Here is a 22,897-nt window from a genome sequence, read left to right as displayed (position 1 = left end):
ATTCCCTCCATGACTATTTATATTTTTAACCATAATGGAGGTAAAGATTTCAGTTATGACTATTAAAAGGAAAAGAGGAATTTTCCCATGTGCTAATTGTATATAAGAGAAATTATTTATAGAGAGTTAAAATACAAAAATCACATTTCGTCTTAACTAATTAAGAGAAATAAGGCAAAAGTGAACTTTTCTAACCCTCCTCCCGTCAAGGGCTCTCATTTTATTTCAACTATCACTCAGTCATAGCTGCACATGTGACAATTTTTGCATTCATGACTTCACAGCACCAACGACTGAAGATGGAGATTGAATCAGACCTTTACACAAATGGATAATGCAGAGATCAGTTCTTGGCCCTATGTTATCTAACACTGATTAATGGCCTGAAAGAGACCCTTCAAGAGAACAGTTCCATTGCCTGCATCTACTGGTGCTTACAGTTTTCTCAAGAAGCAACAGAATAAAACTGACCTAACTTTTGCCAGTTTCATTGCTCTCTACAATATTCTCAAATAGCAGCAGTGAAAAAAGTGACAATGCTCTACCCAGTTTTTAGTCTGCAGTAGTTTAAGGAAACCTAAGAGCAGACAGCACAGGTGTTGGAGCACACTGTCTGCAGACTTAGGAGACCAATACTGGGGATGAGTTAACCTTGAAAATGTGAACTGAGTGTATCTACACAACTATAAGGGCTAGATTTTTTTAAGCTTTTAGGGAAAAGTTGAGAGTTTTTCAGAATTTGATGGCATTTGCCCAGAAAAACTTACTACATGCCATGTCAGTGGAGGTTTCAAGCCCTACTCTCAATTTGTTTGTCTTTTTTTTCTGAAGCTGTGATTTGAATGTGCCTAATTCAAATGTAATTATGGAAGTTTGATCCTGAGGGATATTATGAAGACAATGAGATTTTCTGTTTGCTTTTGCTTTTTCAGTAATATATTATCAGAGTAAGATGTGTGCTGAATGATAAACGTCATGGTTACATAATCAAGTGATTTGACACATTGAACATCAAAGTGCATAATAACAAGACTTAGTAGTCTGACTCCACAGCGCAGCCTGCTAGAATGTTTTCATTTTTCCATTGTTTTGAAACACACTGTTTTTAACAGACCATCATCTAGCATTTTACCACTCAACATAAGGGGTAGTCACAGGTGCCTCTAATACAGGGCAGAACAGTACAGAGAACTGCAAGTAAAATGTTTATCATGATTTCCCCCTTGCATAGCAACTAAATCAACAGAGTAGCTGTGTGTTCAAACCTTTGCTTTCACTTACTCCTGTTGTCCCTATTAATGTGTGAGAAGAGAGACAGGCGGAGTCCAGGACAAGGCAAAAACAATAGCTTTTTACAAAAGGCAAAAGGAGGATGGAAGACATTTGTATTATTTGTATTACAGTAGCAGTAGCAACTAGATGCCCCAGTCATGGCGAGGGTCCCATTGTGCTAGGTGCTGCACAAACAGAATAAAAGATGGTTCCTGCCCTAAAGAAATTACACTTATAATCAAGACACAGTAAGTGGATTTAACAAACAACTGGACCCCTGTGCTGGCAGTTTCCCTTAGGCATCATGGTAGAACTGGATCCTAAGAGGGATTTGAAGGAAATCAGAGTAGCAGATTTACAGCCTGCCTTTGGGGTGGGTGGGGAAGGAGAAGGTTGTTCCATGCGTAAGTATAGCATGAAAGGAAGTCTGTGGTTGGTTGTGGGAGAAGTGGACAAATGGGCCATGCATCATTGGTAGAGCCAAGAGTGGGAGATAATGTGATAAGATACAAGAACCTAACAGGGGCTACGCTGTGAAAGGTCTTAAAGATAAGGACCAAAGGCACTGCAATACATCCTTGTGACAGGGTAGTCTGCCCCTAAAGAATAAGGTACCTAGGGGTCAGCCCATTCCCATCATGTAATATGGCCCTTCAAGATTTTGAAAGTCAGATGTATATAAAAGGACCTAAGAGATATCGAAAGAGAGGAAGCGGTCCTGGGAATAATTGGTGTTTTCGGGGCAATCCAATCACTGTGTCTTTATGGGCACTACCAGGAGCCTTGCAGAGAGGGCAGGACAAGGCTCCCCTCTCACCCAATCAACTGGGGACGAAGTGAGGGAAATGGACCAGCTTAAATACTGCCTCCTCTGTCACTGCAGAGCAGACACTAGCAGAAGTCTGGCTGCTGAACTCTCTGAGCCTGAAAGTTAACTGGGGAAAAGGGGCCAACTAAAGAAGAATGCTTATGGTTGGCTAAATTACAACCCAGCTCCAAAGAGGAGAACTGGAGACTCCTATCTTAAGGAGAGAAGTAATAATTATCTGAATTACCCAGGTCCAGGAGGAGGGGTGGGGCTCCTGGCTTAAGGAGAAACAGGGTGACTGTTTCATTGACCTATCCCAGAAGGAAAGCTGGGGACTCCTATTTTGAGAGAGCGATGATGTGAAGTCCTACCCCAGCTCCAGAAAGGGGGCCTAAGAGGTCTCCTGAACAGGGGCAGGGAGCTGATCACGACTCTTATACAGACTGAGCATGGAGTGAAGTGAGATGACTATCAAAAGTGAGTTGCACTTTCTAGAAAGACTTAGTAAATCAGACCCCATGAAGGGGGTATATGTTTTGAATTAATCTAGTCTGGGTAACTGATTGAAAGAACACAAAGGGGTGCTGCATGCAAAACATCTGCAGGGCCCTGAAGTGGTGTGCTGGAGGGCAGCGCTCCATGAGACTCCACAAGGAAAGAAGAGCCATACTAGCAGGGCGGGCTCCAGGCACCAGTGCAGGAAGCAGGTGCTTGGGGCGGCCAATGGAAAGGGGCGGCACGTCCGGGTCTTCGGCGGTAAGTCCCTCAGTCCCTCTCTGAGGGAAGGAGCCGCTGCCAAATTGCCGCCAAAGAATGAAGCGGCGCGGTAGAGCTGCCGCCAAAGTGCCACCGATCGCGGCTTTATCTTTTTTTTTTTTCTTTGCCGCTTGGCGTGGCAAAAAAGCTGAAGCCGGCCCTGCATACTAGAGATGTGATCCAGTGCCTCTGTCAATAATCCATGTTTCACTTGTGTCCATGAGCTTTATCCTCACACCTGATCTTTTGCAAAAAGAAGAAATGCCTGCCTTTTTTCTTAAATGTGACTCCTATTCATTGTAAGTGTTCAGCTTTGTAAAGCAGTGGATTTTCATATGTTTATAACTAAAAAATAAAACTACTCATGAACAAGTTTCACATTGTCTGCATATGTTACTTACCATTCTAAATCTAACCAGATGTTTCATATGCATAATTCCTTTGCAGTAATTTTGTGGAAGCAAGCTATCGTCCTGTCCTTTTATTACAGCAACGAGGTCCCATAAATTTTTGCTGCCTCCTGGAGGCTGAAATAATTAAAAAAAAAAAAAAAAAGAAACAGATTACAATAATGTGCAAGAGATATTAAAATGAAACCTGCAAAGTATATGGTTTGAATTTATTAGTCAATTCAAAGGTAAATATTTTCAGAGTATATCAGGTTAGACACATACTACAGTCTCTTGAGTAAGAACTATTAGTGCAGTTAAGTGTATCAGGATGAGACCTGTATCAGTTATATAGCCACAAAGCACAACATACTTATAGCACACACATACCACATGTGTGGAGAGAATATCTGTATAAAACTGAAGAAGCATGTAAAAAAATAGCAAAGATGTCATAAATAAAGAACACATGATGGTGTCATATGGAAGTTTTACTCCCATCAGTTAGAAGTGGTCTAATTCTTGTATCCCTCCACCTGTAAATCCAGGTACCTAGGTTACCACGAGTCTAGGGTTCAGACAGAGATTACACTAAAACATATAAAAACACCATTAAAGTGACCCGAAAAGCCTTCTTAGAAATAAAAGTGTCATAAGTTTAATGCCTGATATATTCTGAACTGGGAGCAAGCACTGGGTCCCAATTCTAGTCCTGAAAAGTTTAGGAATAGGACTTCAAGTTTATCAGACTTTAATAGTAGTGACTAGAACTGATTAAAAAAATTCCAGAGACTTTCTGACACACGAGAAATTCTGATATTTTGACATTTGTTTTCGTCCCGAATCAAAACTAAACATCAAAATATTTATACTTTTTGCAGAACAAATATTCCATAACATTCTGATTCACTCACTTTTTGTGGATTCTGATTCAGAATTTTTTGTTTCTATGTTTTTGACTGAAACAAATGGGGCCAGTAGGTGAGAAAGGGGGCTTGAGTGACCCGGAACTACAACTGCCATGAAGCCCTGCAGCAGCTCAGACAACTGCAGAGCTTAATGCAGACTCAACCCAACATGAAACACTTCACTTTGACAAACTGAAACAAAATGTTTAATTTTGGGTGGACAAACAAAAGCAATTTTATTGATTTTCTCAATGGAAAATTCTGCTAAATTTATCTATTGCAGCAGAAAATTCTGATTGTGATTATACCATATTTTCAACCAGTTCTAGGAGGGACATTTTCCATCTATAAACTATCACTAAGCAGAAGTCCTTCGTGCATGTGCTGAGCCTATTTTGAAGGAAATAGTACACAAGGGAGGGGAGAAGAAAGAAGAAACTTTTCTTTTGCAGTTTAATTTAAGGAATACATGCACGCGCAACATGTTGATGATTGTGGAATACTTACTGACAAACATTCTGAAAACCACCTTAGTTTTTTCCCTCGAGGATTACCAATCAGCTTGTCCACCTCCTGTTTAATATCCCTGGATACTTTACCACATAGCAAGGGAGGAGCACCTGGTTCCACAGCACGATCTAATCAACACAAATGTTTATGTACACAAACATTTTATTAAAGGTAATCTAACACAAAGCAAATGAAAATAACAGTATGTATAATTTACCTACCAGTATTGCCAATGATCTCATCCCAAGATCTGTCTGCCAGGATATTTATTTGGAGAGGGTTTATCAGAGGTGTTAAAGACCAAAGTCTCACAGTGGAGTCACGAGAACAAGAGGCCATAGTGAATGGACGACTAGGATGACATGTTAATCCTAATGGAGACACCATTTTAAACATTATTCAGACAATTACATTTATCTGCTAATTAGTTTTAAGGAAAATATATTATGGACTTTTAAGGTATCACATAAATACATTTTAGCAAAATAAGAATGGAAACATTAACATTTAAAACTATATTACCATATACATCTGCACCATGATCATAAACTGTGTCTAGACAGGTTCCATCTCTTGTGTCCCACACCCGAATTGTATAGTCCCAGCTGCCTGATATTAATAGGTAAGGGATTTCAGTATTCCACATTAGTCCCCGTACTGGTGCTGTATGTCCACTAAGAACATTTATACAAGCATCTTGTGTGTAATCCCATATTCGAACAGTGCTGAAAACAAGAAACAAAAAGCATATATCCATCAATATACCAAAACATGATCACACCTTCAGCAAAATTCTGAAGTTCACATTTTACCTGGAATATTTACTTATCTAGATTTACAGACACTTATCTAGATTTACACACGCTTTTATCCAATGCTTTGGGCACCCTATACAATTTGTTAAAAGAACACTAAAATAAAGAGACCTGTCAGTTCAATTCAAATACACCGTGACAGCAAAAATATAACTGAAATTCATAGATTAAAAGATTCCGATAATCTAGTCTGGCCCCCTGTGTAACACAGGTATAGAACTTCCACAAAATAATTGCTAGAGCAGAAATCCCCAAACTGAGGGGTGCACCCCTCCAGGGGAAGCACAGAAGAACATTCCGGGGAGGGTGTGTGGCGGGGCCCGGGCCAGCCCTCACAGGGAGTGGTGAGGGAGCGCCAACCAGTCCCGCTCCACCCCCATATCCGTTCCTGGCCCCAGCCCCACCCACGGCCCTGGCTCCTGGCCCCGTGCCCAGCCCCAGCCCTGCACCTGGCCACAGCAGCTGACCCCCACCATGGCCTGGCCACAGCTCTCCACCCAGCCACAGGCCCCAGCCCCACCACCACCACTAGCCTCAGCAGCTAGCTAGGCTCCATTCCCGCCCTGGCCCCAGACCCACCCCTAGCTGCGGCCCCAGCCTTGGCCTCCTTACCCCATCCGCCGCCCCCTGCTACCCCAGAGCCACAGTTCCGCTCCCGGCCCCAGTTTGCGGGGGGGGGGGTGTTGTTATTTATTATTTCCCATGTGGTAGCAATGGTTTCTGCAGGGTTTTCTGGAACAGTGGAACCCCTCAAACAGCTATGGGGGTGGTAAGAAGCGATTCATGCCTGTATCATTGCTATATTTTCTATTTAAGAATAATCAAATTAATTTTCTAAATGTCTTTTCATGTACGATAGTTCTAAACATTGGCTAAATCTAATCAGCAACCCCAAGCATAGAGGGTTGGTTTTTTAAAAAAAATAATCAAATAGTTTCTTGAAATGAACATCATATTTCTCTTTTTACAAAACATTAAAATCTGACAGGCAACGTATCTACTTGCACACTAGTAAAGCCCACTCATGCCAGTGAACATGCAGGGCAGGTAAAGCAGCCCTATTTTTGTTTCCCCAAACCTGCGGAGGAAAGATTCTACAAATCCTGCATCACAAAGCAGAACTGACAGTCAGAGGGTGTACTTTGTATATGCATGTAGCTCATGAATCAGAAATGGCCCAAAGGCAATTAGTGACCACCCATACACAGTCTCCTCTCAGAAATCTTATGCAATGTATACATCCACCTGTTTAGGGGAGCATTTGGCATAGTTCCAGAATTTCACTCATGAAATACAGTGTTACCAAATGAGAGAAACAAAAGGCTAACAAATTTTCCAGAATAGTGTAGGACCTAGCTATTCAATTCTCCTGACTTTAGAGTGTGATTGTACTCTGAAAATGACTATGTATTATCTAGGTACTTATATGGCCCCCATTACCATAGTCTGAGTGCCTCACAATCTTTCGTGTATTCACAATATCATAGAGTTCCATATTTATTGTCTCTCTCTGAATTCATAAAAAGTTTGCAATTTACAAGTAAAAAGATTTTTTTTCTGTCAGCCTTGCAAATGCAACACGAGTCTCAAAATCAAGTGTTTTTTTCTAATGCATACCAATGAATGCATGGATAGAAAATTTGTATCTGCGTCCAATCCACAAACGTGGTCCGTGGATATCCACAGATCTGCAGGGCTCTACCCAGGAGCTCCCTACATGTCCTCTCCGCTCCCAGAGGCCAAGGCCTCCCCACTGCCATCCTAGACCTGTTGTTGAGGAGAGACAGGGACAGGCTCTGATCCTCTGATCTTATGACCCCTCCCAAAAATATTTTGGATACCTGTTGGAAAGTGACTGGGAATCACAAAAGAGGTGGTGGTTCTTGCCTGATTACCTTGAGGAGAAGTTTCTTTAACCCCTTTCTGACCCTTTGCTTATTCACAGCTGTCATCAGTAATGCCATTGAAGGGGTGGTGTGGCCCCTTCAAAGATCTCCACAGATGATATTCAGTCTATCATACTCTAGATAGACACACAAGGGAACCTTATTCCCTCCACTCACAGGGTCTTGGATGCAATGTGAGTATGTAGTATCATCCCAATATAGTCCCTAAGTGGTAGGTGGCAGTCACTGACTCCATTATCTGGGTAGGGTATAGAGTGTTGTAGTCATGTATCTGTCACATGGAGGCAGGCATGGAGCCAAGCCAGGATCTGCATTGTGGAGGAGGCAGGGCTACAGTTTGGACCTTAAATGTTATTCATAGACACAATGATAGTAATTTTTTTTTTATGGTGCCAGCACCAGTGCAACTTGAGACCTTAAGTCTCTCACAGAATCTAAGAATACACACCCATCATCAGAACCACTGCAGAGGATTCCTTCTCTCAGAGGAGACCACCTTACATGAAACACCTTTGCAGTATGCCCCGTAAAAACCTTCAGTGGCTGATCAGAGCTTGTTGCTAGGTAATAAACACGAACATTTTTATCTTCACATCCAGTGGCTATCATATCTCTGCAAAATGACAACAGTACAATCATCAGCCATTGGAGTCAGTAGAAATGTATTGCTTTCAATTCTAAAAAATACAAATGTAGCACACATTTTAATGTATATCTCAGAAAATTTGAATTTACTTTTTTTCATGTTATCTCTTTAACAGTTGAAATTATGCTTCAATATATGATACACAACTACAAACAGTGGGTTAGACCCTCAGCTAGTGTAAATAGGCAAAGCTCCATGAATTTCAATGGAGCTACAAAATTTACACCAGAATCTAGCCCATTATTTTCCAATAAATCTATTGAGTACACAGTAACAGAATAATTTTTTGCACCTATCACTAACTCTGCCCGAAACAAAAATTTGCAAAATAAATGAATAACATGACAGATCTGTTTCCTGTTGTTCTTTTCTCTGCTATTCCTTAAAGCCTGGTTGCCATATTTACAGAACAAGGTTTTAAATAATAACACTGTATGTATGTGTTGTGCTCAGGATTAGGCTATGTATATAATTATACAATTAAAACAAATGAATAAATGGTAACGGTACTTGAAAAAACAGAATAAATGGAAATGGTATTTGAAAGGAAAGTCAAATAGTGGCAGAAAAATAAGTTACATATCCATTGCTATGTATTTTATTTTTAACCAATTCCTTATGGAAAAGTTATCCAGCTGTGTGCAGTTCTCCCATTATTTCACTGCACCCAATCTGACCTCCCAATTGCTGAACCCCTGAACCTTCCCTTTCCACCCACATCCAGTAGCTATGACTCAATCTCACTTGCACCTGCCAAACTCCCCTGCAGTCTTCTCTCCCCCCAATGTGCACTCCGTTTCAGCTCTTGCTGCAAGATTAGTATTAAAAATTCAGCATTACAATGTAAGTCAACCTCATAACCTCACAAACAGCAGATCCGATATTATTTTTGCTATTGTATATTGTTAATAAGGTTCTATCATCAGCATAGTATGAGAAAGCACTGTTGTTTAGTATTTTTTTTTGAAAAAAATGAAGCGCTTTTTGGAAAGTTTAAAGATCACATTCTAAATTACCTTTTTCTTATATTACGAGTTAAAATAAGTTAACCTACATGATGGTATTTGTGTTTGCCTTTTCTAAGCAAATATTTTGATCATATTAAAATACAGATAGCAAAGACTAGGAGGGAGAAAATTATTCACACCACAGACTGTAGGCACCTTTTAAAACCACAGTCTTCCAGGGTTCTTAAAATCACCTCTTTGTGTAAGGTGAGGTCTGTCCTATGGTAAAGAGGAACAGAATGGAGGAGTTTGACATGAATGGACCATAGGGAGGAGAGGAAATTAAGTGGCTTACTATTGCCACATGAAGGGGCCAGAAAGAATTAGACACTTCTGTTTCCCTGCTAAGACAAGCTGGACCACCATCACAACAAGCTGTAAGGAACAGGGGAAAAGCCACAGCTAAATTAGCCACACTGAAATTTCTATGGGGAAGAGGCAACTCTGCTTCCTATATATGCAGCTTCTCACAAATATTAGAAAAATTATTCCCCCCAAGCCAAATATTAAAATTTTGGTCAATATTTATGGAAACACTTGTTCAAAGTCTACATTTTTGCAAAAAATATGCAATCTTGGGTTTCCAAATAGATTTTTTTTAGTTGTATGCACTCAGGAAAGACTATGCAGATTTTGTGCTCTTTGTTCCTTTCGTAACCAATTTACACCATTCTTGAATTTACACACTACAAATGCTCTAACTTTGTAATTATTCTCATGGAATATATTTTATTATATTTTTTTTAGTATCAGTGTTGCTAAATTAAATATAATAATTTATGTCTCTGCAAGTCAGTTGCATCACTGACACAGTGCATCAATTTTTTTTTTAAGTTTAGCTATACTGAGGGTATGTCTATGCAGCAACTGGAAGGGTGCTTCCCAGTGTGGGTAGACAGGACTGCACTAGTTCAAGCAGATGTGTCTACCTTCCTGTGCTGGGACGCATCCCTCCAGCTGCTATGTAGACATACCATCAAGGCTTCCCATTTATTCCTCACATTCTTTCTGATTACTTCAAATGGGAAACCTGTTGAACGTTTATTAATTTAGTTTGAAGAACTGGAACTCTCCTGTCTAGAAGTACAATTGTTCTAATTTATGGATGTTAAATACTAAGATGACCCATTTCTAAATTATTTGCTCACAAGTGGGACATCAATTAAGGTTTTATTTTAAAATGAAGCATATGAAAATACGTGATGTAAATTTTAAATAAGTAAGTAAGTAAGTAAATGATTCCACTTTGCTTGAACATTCTCATGTACTCCCTGGCCACACCTCCTTTTGTCTCTCCACAGCTAGAGTGTATACGCAGCGGGAACTAGGCCTGCCTGATCATAATACTTTTTTTTTTCAGCCAGAAGAAGAAGCCAAATCTGCTAAGCTTCAGTGGCATATGATTCCATATGTCCAGGGGCAGCTCCATGTTTTTTGCTGCCCCAAGCACGGCAGGCAGGCGGCTTTCGGCGGCGCACCTGTGGGTGGTCCGCTGGTCACGCGGATTCAGCAGCATGCCTGCGGGAGGTCCGTCGGTGCCGCACCATCGGTGTCCCCGCCGCCGAATTGCCACCGAAGCCGAGGGACTGGCGGACCTCCCGCAGGCGCGCCGCTGAAAGCCGCCTGCCTGCTGCCCTCACAGCTACTGGCAGGCCGCCCCCCGCGGCTTCCCGCCCCAGGCACGCGCTTGCTGCACTGGTGCCTGGAGCCGCCCCTGCATATGTCAGCATACTGTTTTTCCTATGAAGCACGACCAAATGGTTAATGTGAGCTTTTCCAAAAAAAACCCTCACAGCCTTGAAGACTCTCCTCTTCTGGAAGCCAAGCCACTGGTCCCTGTCCCCCTCTGCCTTCCGTTGCACCCAGAATTAGACTTACAGTGCAGTTCTACTCTGAAAAATGACTCATAAATATGGCATTGGGTCTCTCACTGACTTCCATGCACCTAGCCCTGCAGATTCACTCAGAGCGAAGTGGAGTTCTTTTCTTCTCATACATCATTACCAGTAACACAAGATCTACAGGCCAAACACTGTCCTTTACACCTGTATCATCCCCACTGCCTTCAATGAGGGTAGAATATTTGGCCTGCAGATTTTGTATTACTGGTGACGCTGCATAAGGAAAAGAATTTGAAGTGATCCTCAGCGCCCAGATTGATGTTTAATGATATTTTTACAGTCATATTATTAGGACAGAACTTCATATCAAGGATGGCAGTGCAGCTCATGTTAAATAATAATGTCTGTAAATAAGGAAGAGTAAATTGGCCTTTTACAGTATGGTCCCAGGATTCTCTGCCTTTATAAAACTAGGTCAATACACTGATATCACATTTTAAAATACCTTTGCATTATCTTTATGGTCATTCATTTAAGTTATAAATGTTGTTAGTTAATTAGTTCAATTAACTATTACTCACTTGTTGTTTTGGCTCCAATCACAACCAAAAACTGCAGCTGGATGTTTGTACTTGTGAAGAACTTTGCCATCAATGGTTCGAATAATACTGAAATCAATTACAATATGGTAATAAGAAAAAAACCCCAACATACTCAGTAGGACAACCCAGGTCAAAACTGATTTTATGTGCACCTATAATCAACATAAGGAGTCAGATTGCAGAAGTGCACAAGTGAAGGAAGAACAAAAGAAACCTTTCCATCCTTGCAGCCCCCACAAAGGTCACAGTTATAGTCCTTGTGCTTCCCCAAATACAAGGGCTGGTTAGAGGTAGTATACCTTTCCATAGAGGCACAGAATCACAGAACCATAGGATTAGAAGGGACCACAATGACGGGGTGAAAGTAAAATTGAACTCTTACCAGTGTGGGGGTCAGCACCGGGGGCCCCCTGCCCCCAGAAGGAGCAGGGCCTCGGGCAGAAGGGGTGGGGCTGGGGGTCAGCGTCCCCCAGCAAGCCCATCCGCGTTGCTGGCCCCGCACTGCCTGGGGCTCCAGCGGGGATTTAAAGGGCCCGGGGCTCTGGCCGCTGCTGCTGTGGCTGGAGCCCTGGACCCTTTTAAATTGCCGGGCACGGGGCAGCTGCTCCTTTTGCCTCCCCCCATCAACAGCCAGGGGGGTGGCAAAAGGGGCAACAACATTAAAGCGCTGCCATGGCAGCACTTTAAGCAGGGTCCTTAAAGCACTGTCGCAGCAGCGCTTTAAAGTCAGCAGTATGGGCTGGTACCGGCGGCCCGTACCGCCTTACTTTCACCCCTGCACAAGGGTCATCTAATCTAACACCCTACCAACATGCAGGATTTGTTGTGTCCAAACCATCCAAGACAGATGGCTATCCAGCCTCTTTTTGAAAACTTCCAGTGAAGGAGCTTCCATGACTTCCCTAGGCAAGTGTGACATGAACCAACTTGTGCCACAAACATTAAGTAAATGGTTCCACTGTGCCTGAACATTCTCATGTACTCCCTGGCCACCCCTCCTTTTGTCTCTCCACAGCTAGAGTGTATACACAGCAAGAACTAGAGTTCCATACCTACGCCTGCCTGATCATAATGCAAGCAGTAGCGCACATACCACTAATAGGAAACAATACTGTATTTTTGTTAGCAAATGGCATAATATATGCATATGTTGCTACTGTGTTGTCTGCTGTTGATGTAGTGCTATGTAACTTTATATTAATATATATAAGCAGAACACATCCAATGGTTATTTATGCCAAGATCTTAAACATTAAAAATATGGTGCTATCAAAGTTCACCTGTCCAAATAGCAGATTATTTTTCAACATGACACTCACCAGAATCCATCGCCACTGCAGGTCGCTATTCTTTTGGAATCTTTATGACTCCAGGCAATGCAGAAGATTCCATTCTTTCCATGCTTCAAAAAATGCAAAATACCTATCAATAAGAAATAATTCACCCCTTTTTCTCTTAATTACTGACTTCTCTGTGGTTTTGCTAGTAGGATTCATCCCCATTTTCCTAAGTACAGTACATACACTGCACTTTTACACAATAATGAGGCCCTAGCCTTGTTGGGCCATGTAGGGTATGTGACCAGGAAAAAGGGAGTGTGGCTGGAGTGCTATTGTACTCCAGTGACCCCCAGATACTCCAAACTATGCTGCAGGCAGGCCTGGTCCAGAACCATCTACAGGATCAGAGAGTCTCAACTGCAGAGTGAGCACTTTGTGTCTATATGAACTTGGATGAGGGTTAGCTGACTGCTGGGTACTTAACTTGGACAAGGTTGAGAAAGTTAGTGGGCTGTGTGAAGCAGCTAGAAAAGTTGGTGGAATATATATCAACACCACTCACTGAGGAAAGGTAACTTGTAACACAGGTGTGCACATTAGGCGTGTTTTTAGATCTTGGGCTGCTTCTGGATGCCCAAGTGGCATCTGTGGTCAACTTTATTTTTCCATCTGTGACTGCTGAGAAGATGCCCTTTTTCTCTCTCTGATGCAGAGTTTACCACAGTTATCCATGTCTTTGTCACCTCCAGATTAGATTGCTGTAAGGCAGTCTAAATGGGGCTACACATTGAGACCACTTGAAAACTGAAGTTAGTGCAGAATGGTGCAACCAGCTTATTAAACAGAGCTTTATGCCAGGAGCAAATTACATCAGTGCTCGAGGACCTGTACTGACCACCACTAAGATTCCAGGTAATGCAAGCCCATAAGAGGGGCACTTAATACAGATTTTTATAAGACTAAATCAATAATTAAATAACAGTGCATTGCTAATGCAGCACTGTCATTCTGGAGTGAGACCTCAGGACTATAAATTAAACGAGTTTTATATCTGGTAGCAATAATCACTGCTACATTATATTTTGATATATTTTTGAGTCTGAAGATTAATAGAATAGAGTAGAATAGAATAGAATGTGTGTGCTTTTGAGAGGAAATATTCCACTTTGCTTTTGGATCTTCTGTTAGTCAACTAGTAAAGCAATGATATTGAAGTGATGGATCCAAGCATGTCACAAAACCAACTTAAGGAAGTGAGTCGTACCTGTTCCAGAGCTCAGACTGCGTGTAATCAATTTGGCTATATTTTTAAGTTAAGTTACATACTCCTTTAAAACATACAAACACTGATCCAGCTTTATCTACATCAGCACTAGAGGGAGCCACTAGCTTACATTTAAGAAACCAAGCAAAATAAACTCATCTCACCTCACTGAACCGGGTTACCATTTTGCCTCTAGGGACATCCCAGATAAAACCACCATTCCTGGAGGTTGCACCAGCTATGCAGTTCAAATCCCCTTGGAGGAACAGACATTAGACACACATTATAATGAGTACAATGTCAGTGTTATTTTTACATATATAATTTTCCATTTTAATTAAAGAAATACATAACCATATGATAGCAACGGCAGATTAGGAATGTAGCCTCACAATCGGAGCCCAAAATTTGCAGGGGATTTGACACTAGTTCACAAGCAGCAGTTCCAACAAAAGCCTTATGTGTTCTACCCTCCTACTCTAGGCACCGCTGTGCAAGGTAGACATTGACTGGTTGCAAACATGAGCTGAAGTCCCATCCCAACCCCATGCTCTGAATGCAGAGAGAGGACAAGATGTACCACCTGACAGCACTTTGCTGTCCACAGGCTTTCTTTGAAACTATAAATGCCCCACAATGTCTAGTGCTTAAAGCTCAAAGCATCTGCAGAAAATTATGTAGTTTCATTTTAAACCTGTCTGAACAGCAGAACACAGCAGAAAAAGTGCTCTCTCTCTCATAGTTGGGCACACATAGGACAGATGTGAGGATACTTGAGCAATCACTTTTCTTTTTAAATTACTTCCAGTCTTGGACCATCAGATTCCACTACTATCTATCCCAATAGGCCTCCATCACTGTAATAGCTGAGTACTTCAAACACATTTGTGAATTCATCTTCACAGTACTCCTATGATGTAGGGAATCATTATTGTATACATTCTACAATGGGGACTAAGACACAGAAACACAAGACTCCACTTTCTCACCACTGTGACTCAATCCCAGAATAGAAACTGGTGCTGTTAACCAGGCACGTCTCATATAGAATACACCCATATGGTGCAGAAACAATGAATTTTGGATTATACTTCAGGGGCTAAGAGGAGAAAATCTGGAGAGGGACCCAGGGGAGCAGAAAAGATATTCAAGTAGGTGGAGTTATGGAGGAGGGGAAAGAGAAATCAGTATGTTCAAAGTTCTTTCCCCAGATCAAATCCATGCCAAATGTTGGCAAATATTGTATGTGTGGGAGCAAATGCATTTGGTGGATGATGCAAGCCAAAAAGTGGAAAGGGATCAACATTTTCTCTTTCAGATAAAGTTATTTATTTCCCACAAATCAAATTACAAATACATTTCTGTTGTATGTTATTTGTATTTGATGATGACATATCTCTTAGTACTATTAATGCAGGGCATAAAGAAAAGAATGGGGGATTCCAGTCACCCTTGTGACAGGTTTCAGAGTGGTAGCCGTGTTAGTCTGTATCAGCAAAAACAATGAGGAGTCCTTGTGGCACCTTAGAGAATAACACATTTATTTGTGTAAGGGTGAAGGAGTGGTTGGCATAACCTAAGCAGTAACTGCTGCAGATATGAGGCTGTTGTTGTAATTACAGAAGAGCTCTGCTGTTGCTCTATTGGATAGGGAAAAATTCATCCTCCTGTCCCCTGGAAGACTCTCCAGCAGCAGGCATAGCTACATGGACATGATATTTTGAGGAAGATTCCTCCAAAGGGCCCTTTTCAGCACTTTGGCAAAACTGACACTGTAGTCAATGGGAGTTTTGCCTAAGTTAGAAGCTCTGAACAGCACCCTTAGTTGGGCTTGGGGACACATCTTCCAGAGTATGACTAAGATCAACAGTTGCTGGTAGGTAGCCTCTCCCCTTCAGACCCACAATGAATACATGAAGAAAGTCCTTGCACGGATTTCTCAAATCCTGCCTCCACTCCAGTGAAGCAAAACTGCCCTGGTTCTGGTGCTGTAAGGGTCTTTTACAAATAGTTGCTGAGGAGAGGGAAGGATTTTTTCTTAGGGATGGACAGCTCCAGAGAAGAGCATGTACATTCCAGCTTGCCAACTTGAGAATTACATGAGCGTTTACTTGAATTCATCAGATCAACTGCATTTTGTGCAGAAAATTTCAATAATCATATAATAATATTTATGCCTAAAATCAAATACGCTTACCTGGAGCCCAAGAAAGAGAATAAATGACCCCCTCATTCCCAGGAGAGGTGTAGACTGCTGTTAAAGTGTTTATATCCCAAACTTTTATTGTCCCATCAAATGATGCTGTAGCTAGAAGGTCAGGGTTATCGGGTTTGAATTTACAGTCAAAGATGGTTTCAACATGTCCCTAAAATGGCAGAATAAAAAAATGAATACTAGTACATTAAAGATTTTTCTCACATGAACACAATTGATTTAATTGCTAAGCTAACCCTATTTTCTATAGTTTTAACTCTTTATGTAGTTCTCTAACATCTTTACATCTATATTAACATTTTATATTAATATTTTAGCATGCAATTTAGAGATTTACATAGTGCCTTAAACCAGTGGTTCTCAACCTGAGGTACATGTACCCCATGTGTACACAGAGGTCTTCCGGGGGTACATCAACTCATCTAGATATTTGCCTGGTTTTACAACAAGCTACATAAAAAGCACTGGTGAAATCAATACAAACTAAAATTTCATACAGACAATGACTTGTTCATACTGTTCCATATACTATGCACTGAAATGTATGTATAATATTTATATTCCAATTGATTTATTTTATAATTCTATGGTAAAAATGAGAAAGTGAGCAATTTCTCAGTAATAGTGTTCTGTGACACTTTTATATTTTTACGTCTGATTTTGTAAGCAAGTAGTTTTTAAGTGAGGTGAAACTTGGGGTACACAAGACAAATTAGACTCCTGAAAGGGGTACAGTGGTCTTGAAAGGTTGAGAGCTAATTCCTTAAATTGCCAAACACTTTTTTTATTTCTAGATTTAAAAAATATGCTTAACCAATTTTCACCATTATATTTTCTTTAGAAGTCTTACCACAAAGCAAATGAATTGCTGAGTTTTAAGTAACTGAAAACTATGTGAGTGAAAAATATAATGGAAAAAGGCAATGATCCTTCATTTGAATGCAACACTAAAATAAAACCTACCAAACCAACTACATGCTCCAACAGAGCCATACTTTTCAGCTAATCAGTTAATAGTAAAAGGTGTAATAAGCATCTGGATCTCTCCTCTCTCTCTTCTCCCAAAGGATTAAAACCCCCCAGCAAAATAGAATATGCCATAGGCCAAATTCTGCTCCAAGCAGCACCTGTGCACACTCTGGGGAAATTAACACTGCCAACCACCTGTAGAGTTGCACAGGTGTAAATGAGCACAATTTGGCTCCGTGCGTCAGTCATTATGACTGAAGTGTTATTAATTGGGCTGCACCTAAATGCAAAGTCATTTCTATTTCAAAATTCAATTTTCTTATATTTTTCCTGTGAGACCTTATATTCCAAATGTGTTTGTTTTATACCTTATGGTGAAATAATGACCCTTTTTGGAAAACAAGTATGTGAAACTGACATGAAAGTTCTAAGGTACAATTCTCAGTGGCTGGCCACCTTTTGCTCTTGCGAAAGTGGACTTATTTTTTCACAAGTAGAATAGAAAGTTCTAAAGCATTCTTTTCAAACCCTGATTTTGTTTTCAGACATAATGTCTGTTTCCATAAAAGTGGAAATAAACAAACTGGCTGCTTGCAGATGAAATCGAGTTCTAATAGTTTCTTTCCTGGTTTCCTATTTCTGCTTCCATTTTCATGGGCCTGGATGGATGCTGGCGTCATACTTACAGTAAGCATCCATATATTTAAACAAGTGTTTGTTTAATAAACTATATTTCATTTTCTTCATTTATAAACATTAAAAACATTTTTAACAAAATCAGTAACACTAAGTGGTGGAGTTCTACCAAACTCCTGGAATATCTCCAGTGGTGGAGGAGCTAAGGTATACACAGTTAATGTCAGTTTACTTCTAATACACCAGACGTGTAATTCTCCACCAGTGGCATAACATAATCCAGGATTAGATGACCTGGTAGTAAAAATGCCTGTGCCTTATCTATCCTACAGCTTCCAAGGTTGCTACCAAAGGACCTGCATCAGTAGAGAATTACATTTCTGAATTTTCCCAGTGCAAACACACTCTCAGTGTAACCCAACATTTTGCTGCATGAAACTGCTTTGCTAAATCTAATTCTTGCCTGATCATTGAAAAAAAGACATTATGAAGTAATGTTAGAAGTTTTACATTTTTGTGTTACTTTCTATTTCTCTATGACATTTTCATAGGCTTGCTCATACTGCTTATTCAGACAAAACTCACTGGTTTCACTTAATGCTTTGCTTGCATATGGACTGCAGGATCACACTATGAGATGTTTGAAAACAATATTTATTTGCCTGCTTTGCTTAGGGTTTTTCAGTTGAGTAGATTGTTTTTTCCTCAATACTCTTTCTTAGTTTTTTACTTAAATCCAACATGACACTGCATTTTTTACCTACTTGTTTATTAAAAGCATCATCAGTGAACTCATCGGCACTGTTTTCTGCATGTGCTAGCTGGATAATTGACATGCAGCATAAAAAGGGTCACACAACTATTATACTCCTTCTCTTCATCCATTATTGAAAGAGTAATGCTTTTTTTTTTTTGGTGAGGTGGGAGAGGAGGGGAGATGGGAAGAGTTAAACTGATATTTAAAATATGAAGTATCTCTCTCACTAAATAATATTAGTTTTAAAGTAGTTCAAATTTGGGTCCTACATTATTTGGCAGTCTTCCTTTGTAGTGAAGAATTAAGTTCAACATTCTAGAGCTGTTATATAAAGTTTCTAAATCTTCAGCCCCTTTTTATTTATGAATCTGATTTGCCTGCACACTACACTGTAGGCTCTATGCTCAGTCCTTGATTATTGTGCATAAAAATGCTGTATATATGTTAATTATTATTTCATTCAAAACATTGGACAGGGAAAGGAGACATACCAAATCTCTAAGGAAATCCCATTTCTTGGCTCCCATGTCATAAAGTCCCACTCCACCATCCATAAAACAGCAGACAGCATGGCCAGGAGGAAGAGAGAATGCTTGGTTTTGGGTTAGAGTTGGGGGTGGAACGGCCTCACTGGTAGATGATGTATGATGATTTTTAGTAGGAGAATGTGATGAAAGTGCTTAATAAAAACATATAAACATATTAACATATTTTTGTTCATATTTAAAAACAAGCAGCAGTTACATCACTTCACGTCAGGGCTTGTAAAATTCATTTGCCTATTTGATGCTGACAAGGAGGAAGGTTTCCATGGTGAGAGGGTGGGCCTGAACATATCTGATATTGTGTGTCTCCCAATAAATCCTTCTAAACATCAACAGGGGAGCAGAGAAATCCCTTAGAAAAATATTCAAGAAACTTTTAAAAAATAACAGGTTATACCATTTAAAGGGTGCTGTGTCAGAATCCACAATTTTTGAAAATTAGTCTTCTTCAAAAAATTCAAGTTGATAGTGTCCCTCAAAATATCAAGCTAACAGTAACAAAAGTGACAGGAATTGATACTGGTAGTAGAAAAATGGTGGCTGACGTAAAACAGAAGAACAGAAGTTAAATAAGACCAATATTATCATCTTTATTATTTGTTTTTGGAAATGCCCAAGATGTGCTAAGTGCTCTACAGACATTCAAGAAGGGATGGTTCCCTTCCTGAATGAAGTTCATAGTCTAAGGAAAAACAAACAGGTAGAAAGAGGTTAGAGGAACCAGGAACAACAAGATAAGTAGATTCATTATCTGTAGTAGGGCAGAAGTGGGTCTCTAAAAGGAACTTAAATATGGATCTATGCCTTGGTAACTTGGAAGCTGTACAATGCATAGAGGTTGCATAGAAAAAGACAGGGAGATGAATATGGGACAAGTTGATAAATAGGCAGATGAGAGTGGGAAAGTCGGCAGTGTGGAGGGGACAGGAACAATGTGTGCTGAATAAGGGAGGATAAGTATATGCAGCTTTGAAGGTGGAGGTACGAAGCTTAAATTTGATGCAACATTCTCAAAATACTGTCTCTAAGCTGGTGAAAGAGTGCAAAAATGTGTTCTAGCAAGTTTGAAGAATTCATAGAATAAAAGTGAGAAAGTGGATGATATGCTAATAGGTAACCTTCCCTTTCAGTCTCTCTTTTTCATGGTAAGAGATTATGTGGTCAACAAAATGTCTTTTCTGATTTTTATACTATTAAACTATTAAGGCCTAGAGAACCGGAATCAATACACAACTTGCATTACACATCTTTACATGTATGCAGTGTTGTTGTACCCATGTTGGTCCCAGGTTATTAGACAGACAAGGTGGGTGAGGTATCTATTATTAGACCAACATCTGTTGGTGTGAGTGACAAGATTTGAAGCTTCCAGACAGCGTCACGTGTGACCAGACAAAGATCTCTGTATAAGCTCAAATGCTTGTCGCTCTCAGTAACAGAAATTGGTCCAATAAAAGATATTATCTCACCAAGCTTGCCTTACCTTGTTTACCGTGTAAAGCTATTCTAAGGGGCTACAAGCTTTGCATATTGTTATGAGGTATCTGTTATAAAAAGAGAATGTATATGGTACTTCACTGGGGTTGGGAGCAAGACTGTAGTATTCCTACATGAGGGACAGCCTAATAAGGAAGAACTTAACAAAAGGTTTGATCTGATAGCACTTAGTCCGCCCAAAAATGCATTGGGGTCAAAAACTTGCAACCACTGCACTGAATTACAATAATAAAATATATACTTACACTTTTTCTTTGGAGGAGAATTGAGCACATGTAAACCATGGAACCCTGTTTTCTTCAATTTAAAATTATCTATAGGTGTTGTGCGTGAAACATTCCAAATACGTAACACTCCAACCTGAGAATCTGAGATTTTAAAAAAAGCTCCATTTATTAATGTTTTTTCTACATAAACAATGTACATAATTTAAGCACCAAATTAATAAAAAAGTGAAACATTGAATTAAATGTATAATCTTAAAATAATGTTACAAGCAGGCTTTTACATCTTCACAATAATGTTACTTTAAATTACAGATGTTCATTCTTCGAGTACAGTGGGTAAACCTATCAACAACAGCATAAAATATTCTCTCATTCACCCTTCCTCTCTCTCTACTACTCCAACAATTCTCCCACAATTCAACCACAATTTCCCCTTCGCTCTCTGGTTCAGAAAAGAGAAAGGATTGGAACAAGAGAGCTCCAAAAATAACAGAAATGGAAGTGGGGGAGTGGGGAATGGTTTGCTTGCTTATGCCCATCCCCCAGCCCATTGTAATCCATGCTGATAAACTCATGGCAAAACTGTTTGCATCTGTTTTATGCATTCATTTTTTCTAGAATACGTTAAAATATTTCTGTTTCTATTGATATTAAAGTCAAAGGTATAGAAAAGATTAAACATGAAGTACAGTACCTATTTTGGAGATTCAATGCTATATTTATAACCATTCAATAAACTATCAACAATAAGAAAAGATTACCTCCAGTAATAAACATTCCAGGAGCACTAGGAACCCAGGCTAAGCACTGAACTGATGCTGCTGCACTAGGAAAATTAAATACTGTGATACAGCAGAGAGACTCAGAATCAACTAGTCGAATGCCATTATGTAAATTAGCAACAAGAAGATAATCAGTCGACAGAGGGTCCCATTCCAGGGCTGTCACTGGATCCTCCTCATCTGTCCCTTCAAGAGACTCTGGTCTTAGGACATGTTTCTGACTCTTAGAACCTTTAAAAGCAAAAGGAAACAGACCACCTTAAATTAGATATAATGTGTATCAATTACAGTGATTTATGCAGTTTTGTTATGTCTGCTTAGGCTGACAAACAATCCGTATTTCCCCCCAACACATTCTGTAGCTTCTTCCACAGGCTGTACTAGTGAAGCCAGCAAAGCTCATCCTCTGCTGCACTTACTAACAAAGGTCTGACTCCAGCAGACATTTCCACTGCTTCCTTTTTATCTTAATAATAGAAAAAATAGAGTGAAAATGGTTGTTCATGTTTACAGGTTTAGATCCTGCAAACCCTTATTCATGGGTTCGCAGCATCAGGCCCCAGATGCAAGCTGGTTTTAGGTAAATACATCTGCACAAACAAAATAAAATATGAGCAAAGAAAAGAAGAGTGATATAAACCAGGAGAAAGACAGTGATAATGAGTCAGAGTAATCAATGTAATAACTTATTTTTTCAAATGTAAATGGACAATTGTTTTTGTTACATCATTTGTTCAAATTCAGGAGTGGATAAATAACAAATAGAGTCTGAGTATGATACCAGAAGGGACCCTTACATCATCGAGACTGACATCCAGTATATATCAGCACATCAAATATCACTCAGCTACCCCAGCAGTGAGCTCAGTAACTTGTGTTATGATCATCATTATCCAATATTATGGAAAGCTAGCACTGATTTTTGATATTACAAAAAACAATCCCACTCACAGATAACACAAATCTTTGTTTTTTAAAGCGATGGTGTTCTATTCAAAATAAATAAATGAACATGCTGTGCTACTTCCCTAGAAACAATGAATTCATTAATTATCTCTAAATTTATTCAGCTTTTATCTACTTTTGAATTTTGACAACTAGGAATGCCATTAATTTGTCACATTTTGACAAATATTAAAAGCTATCTGTTATCCCTCTGGTGGATTTCATTTAATCACTGACGTAGAACAGAAACAAAAACTACTTCAGTTAGCATTAAAAAACTGAATCAAAAAGTCTGTTCACTGGGGAACATTTTTCTTTG

At 39.8% G+C, this 22,897-nt stretch overlaps 1 protein-coding gene across 9 annotated transcripts in view; it reads right to left on the bottom strand.

The window, feature by feature from the left end:
* The window catches only part of WDR17 (WD repeat domain 17), a 107,144-nt gene that overhangs the window by 24,175 nt on the left and 60,072 nt on the right, over nt 1–22,897 (bottom strand). For all 9 annotated transcript variants that reach the window (XR_006172579.2, XM_024101118.3, XM_005304183.4 and 6 more), the window contains 12 exons: nt 21,613–21,864; nt 20,870–20,992; nt 19,074–19,261; nt 16,203–16,371; nt 14,170–14,261; nt 12,781–12,863; nt 11,441–11,527; nt 7,814–7,978; nt 5,166–5,368; nt 4,865–5,014; nt 4,641–4,771; nt 3,238–3,363 (listed from right to left, as the gene is read on the bottom strand). Coding sequence is in view for 8 of the 9 variants with exons in the window: in XM_024101118.3 (XP_023956886.1) it covers nt 3,238–3,363; nt 4,641–4,771; nt 4,865–5,014; nt 5,166–5,368; nt 7,814–7,978; nt 11,441–11,527; nt 12,781–12,863; nt 14,170–14,261; nt 16,203–16,371; nt 19,074–19,261; nt 20,870–20,992; nt 21,613–21,864 (1,769 nt within the window). In the remaining variant the exon portion in view is untranslated. The remainder of the gene's footprint in view (nt 1–3,237; nt 3,364–4,640; nt 4,772–4,864; nt 5,015–5,165; nt 5,369–7,813; nt 7,979–11,440; nt 11,528–12,780; nt 12,864–14,169; nt 14,262–16,202; nt 16,372–19,073; nt 19,262–20,869; nt 20,993–21,612; nt 21,865–22,897) is intronic.

Source organism: Chrysemys picta, chromosome 5 (assembly GCF_011386835.1).
Source record: "Chrysemys picta bellii isolate R12L10 chromosome 5, ASM1138683v2, whole genome shotgun sequence".
Lineage (NCBI taxonomy): Eukaryota > Metazoa > Chordata > Testudines > Emydidae > Chrysemys > Chrysemys picta.
Note: the sequence above shows the minus strand (reverse complement) of the source record. Positions and strands in the feature narration are given on the sequence as shown.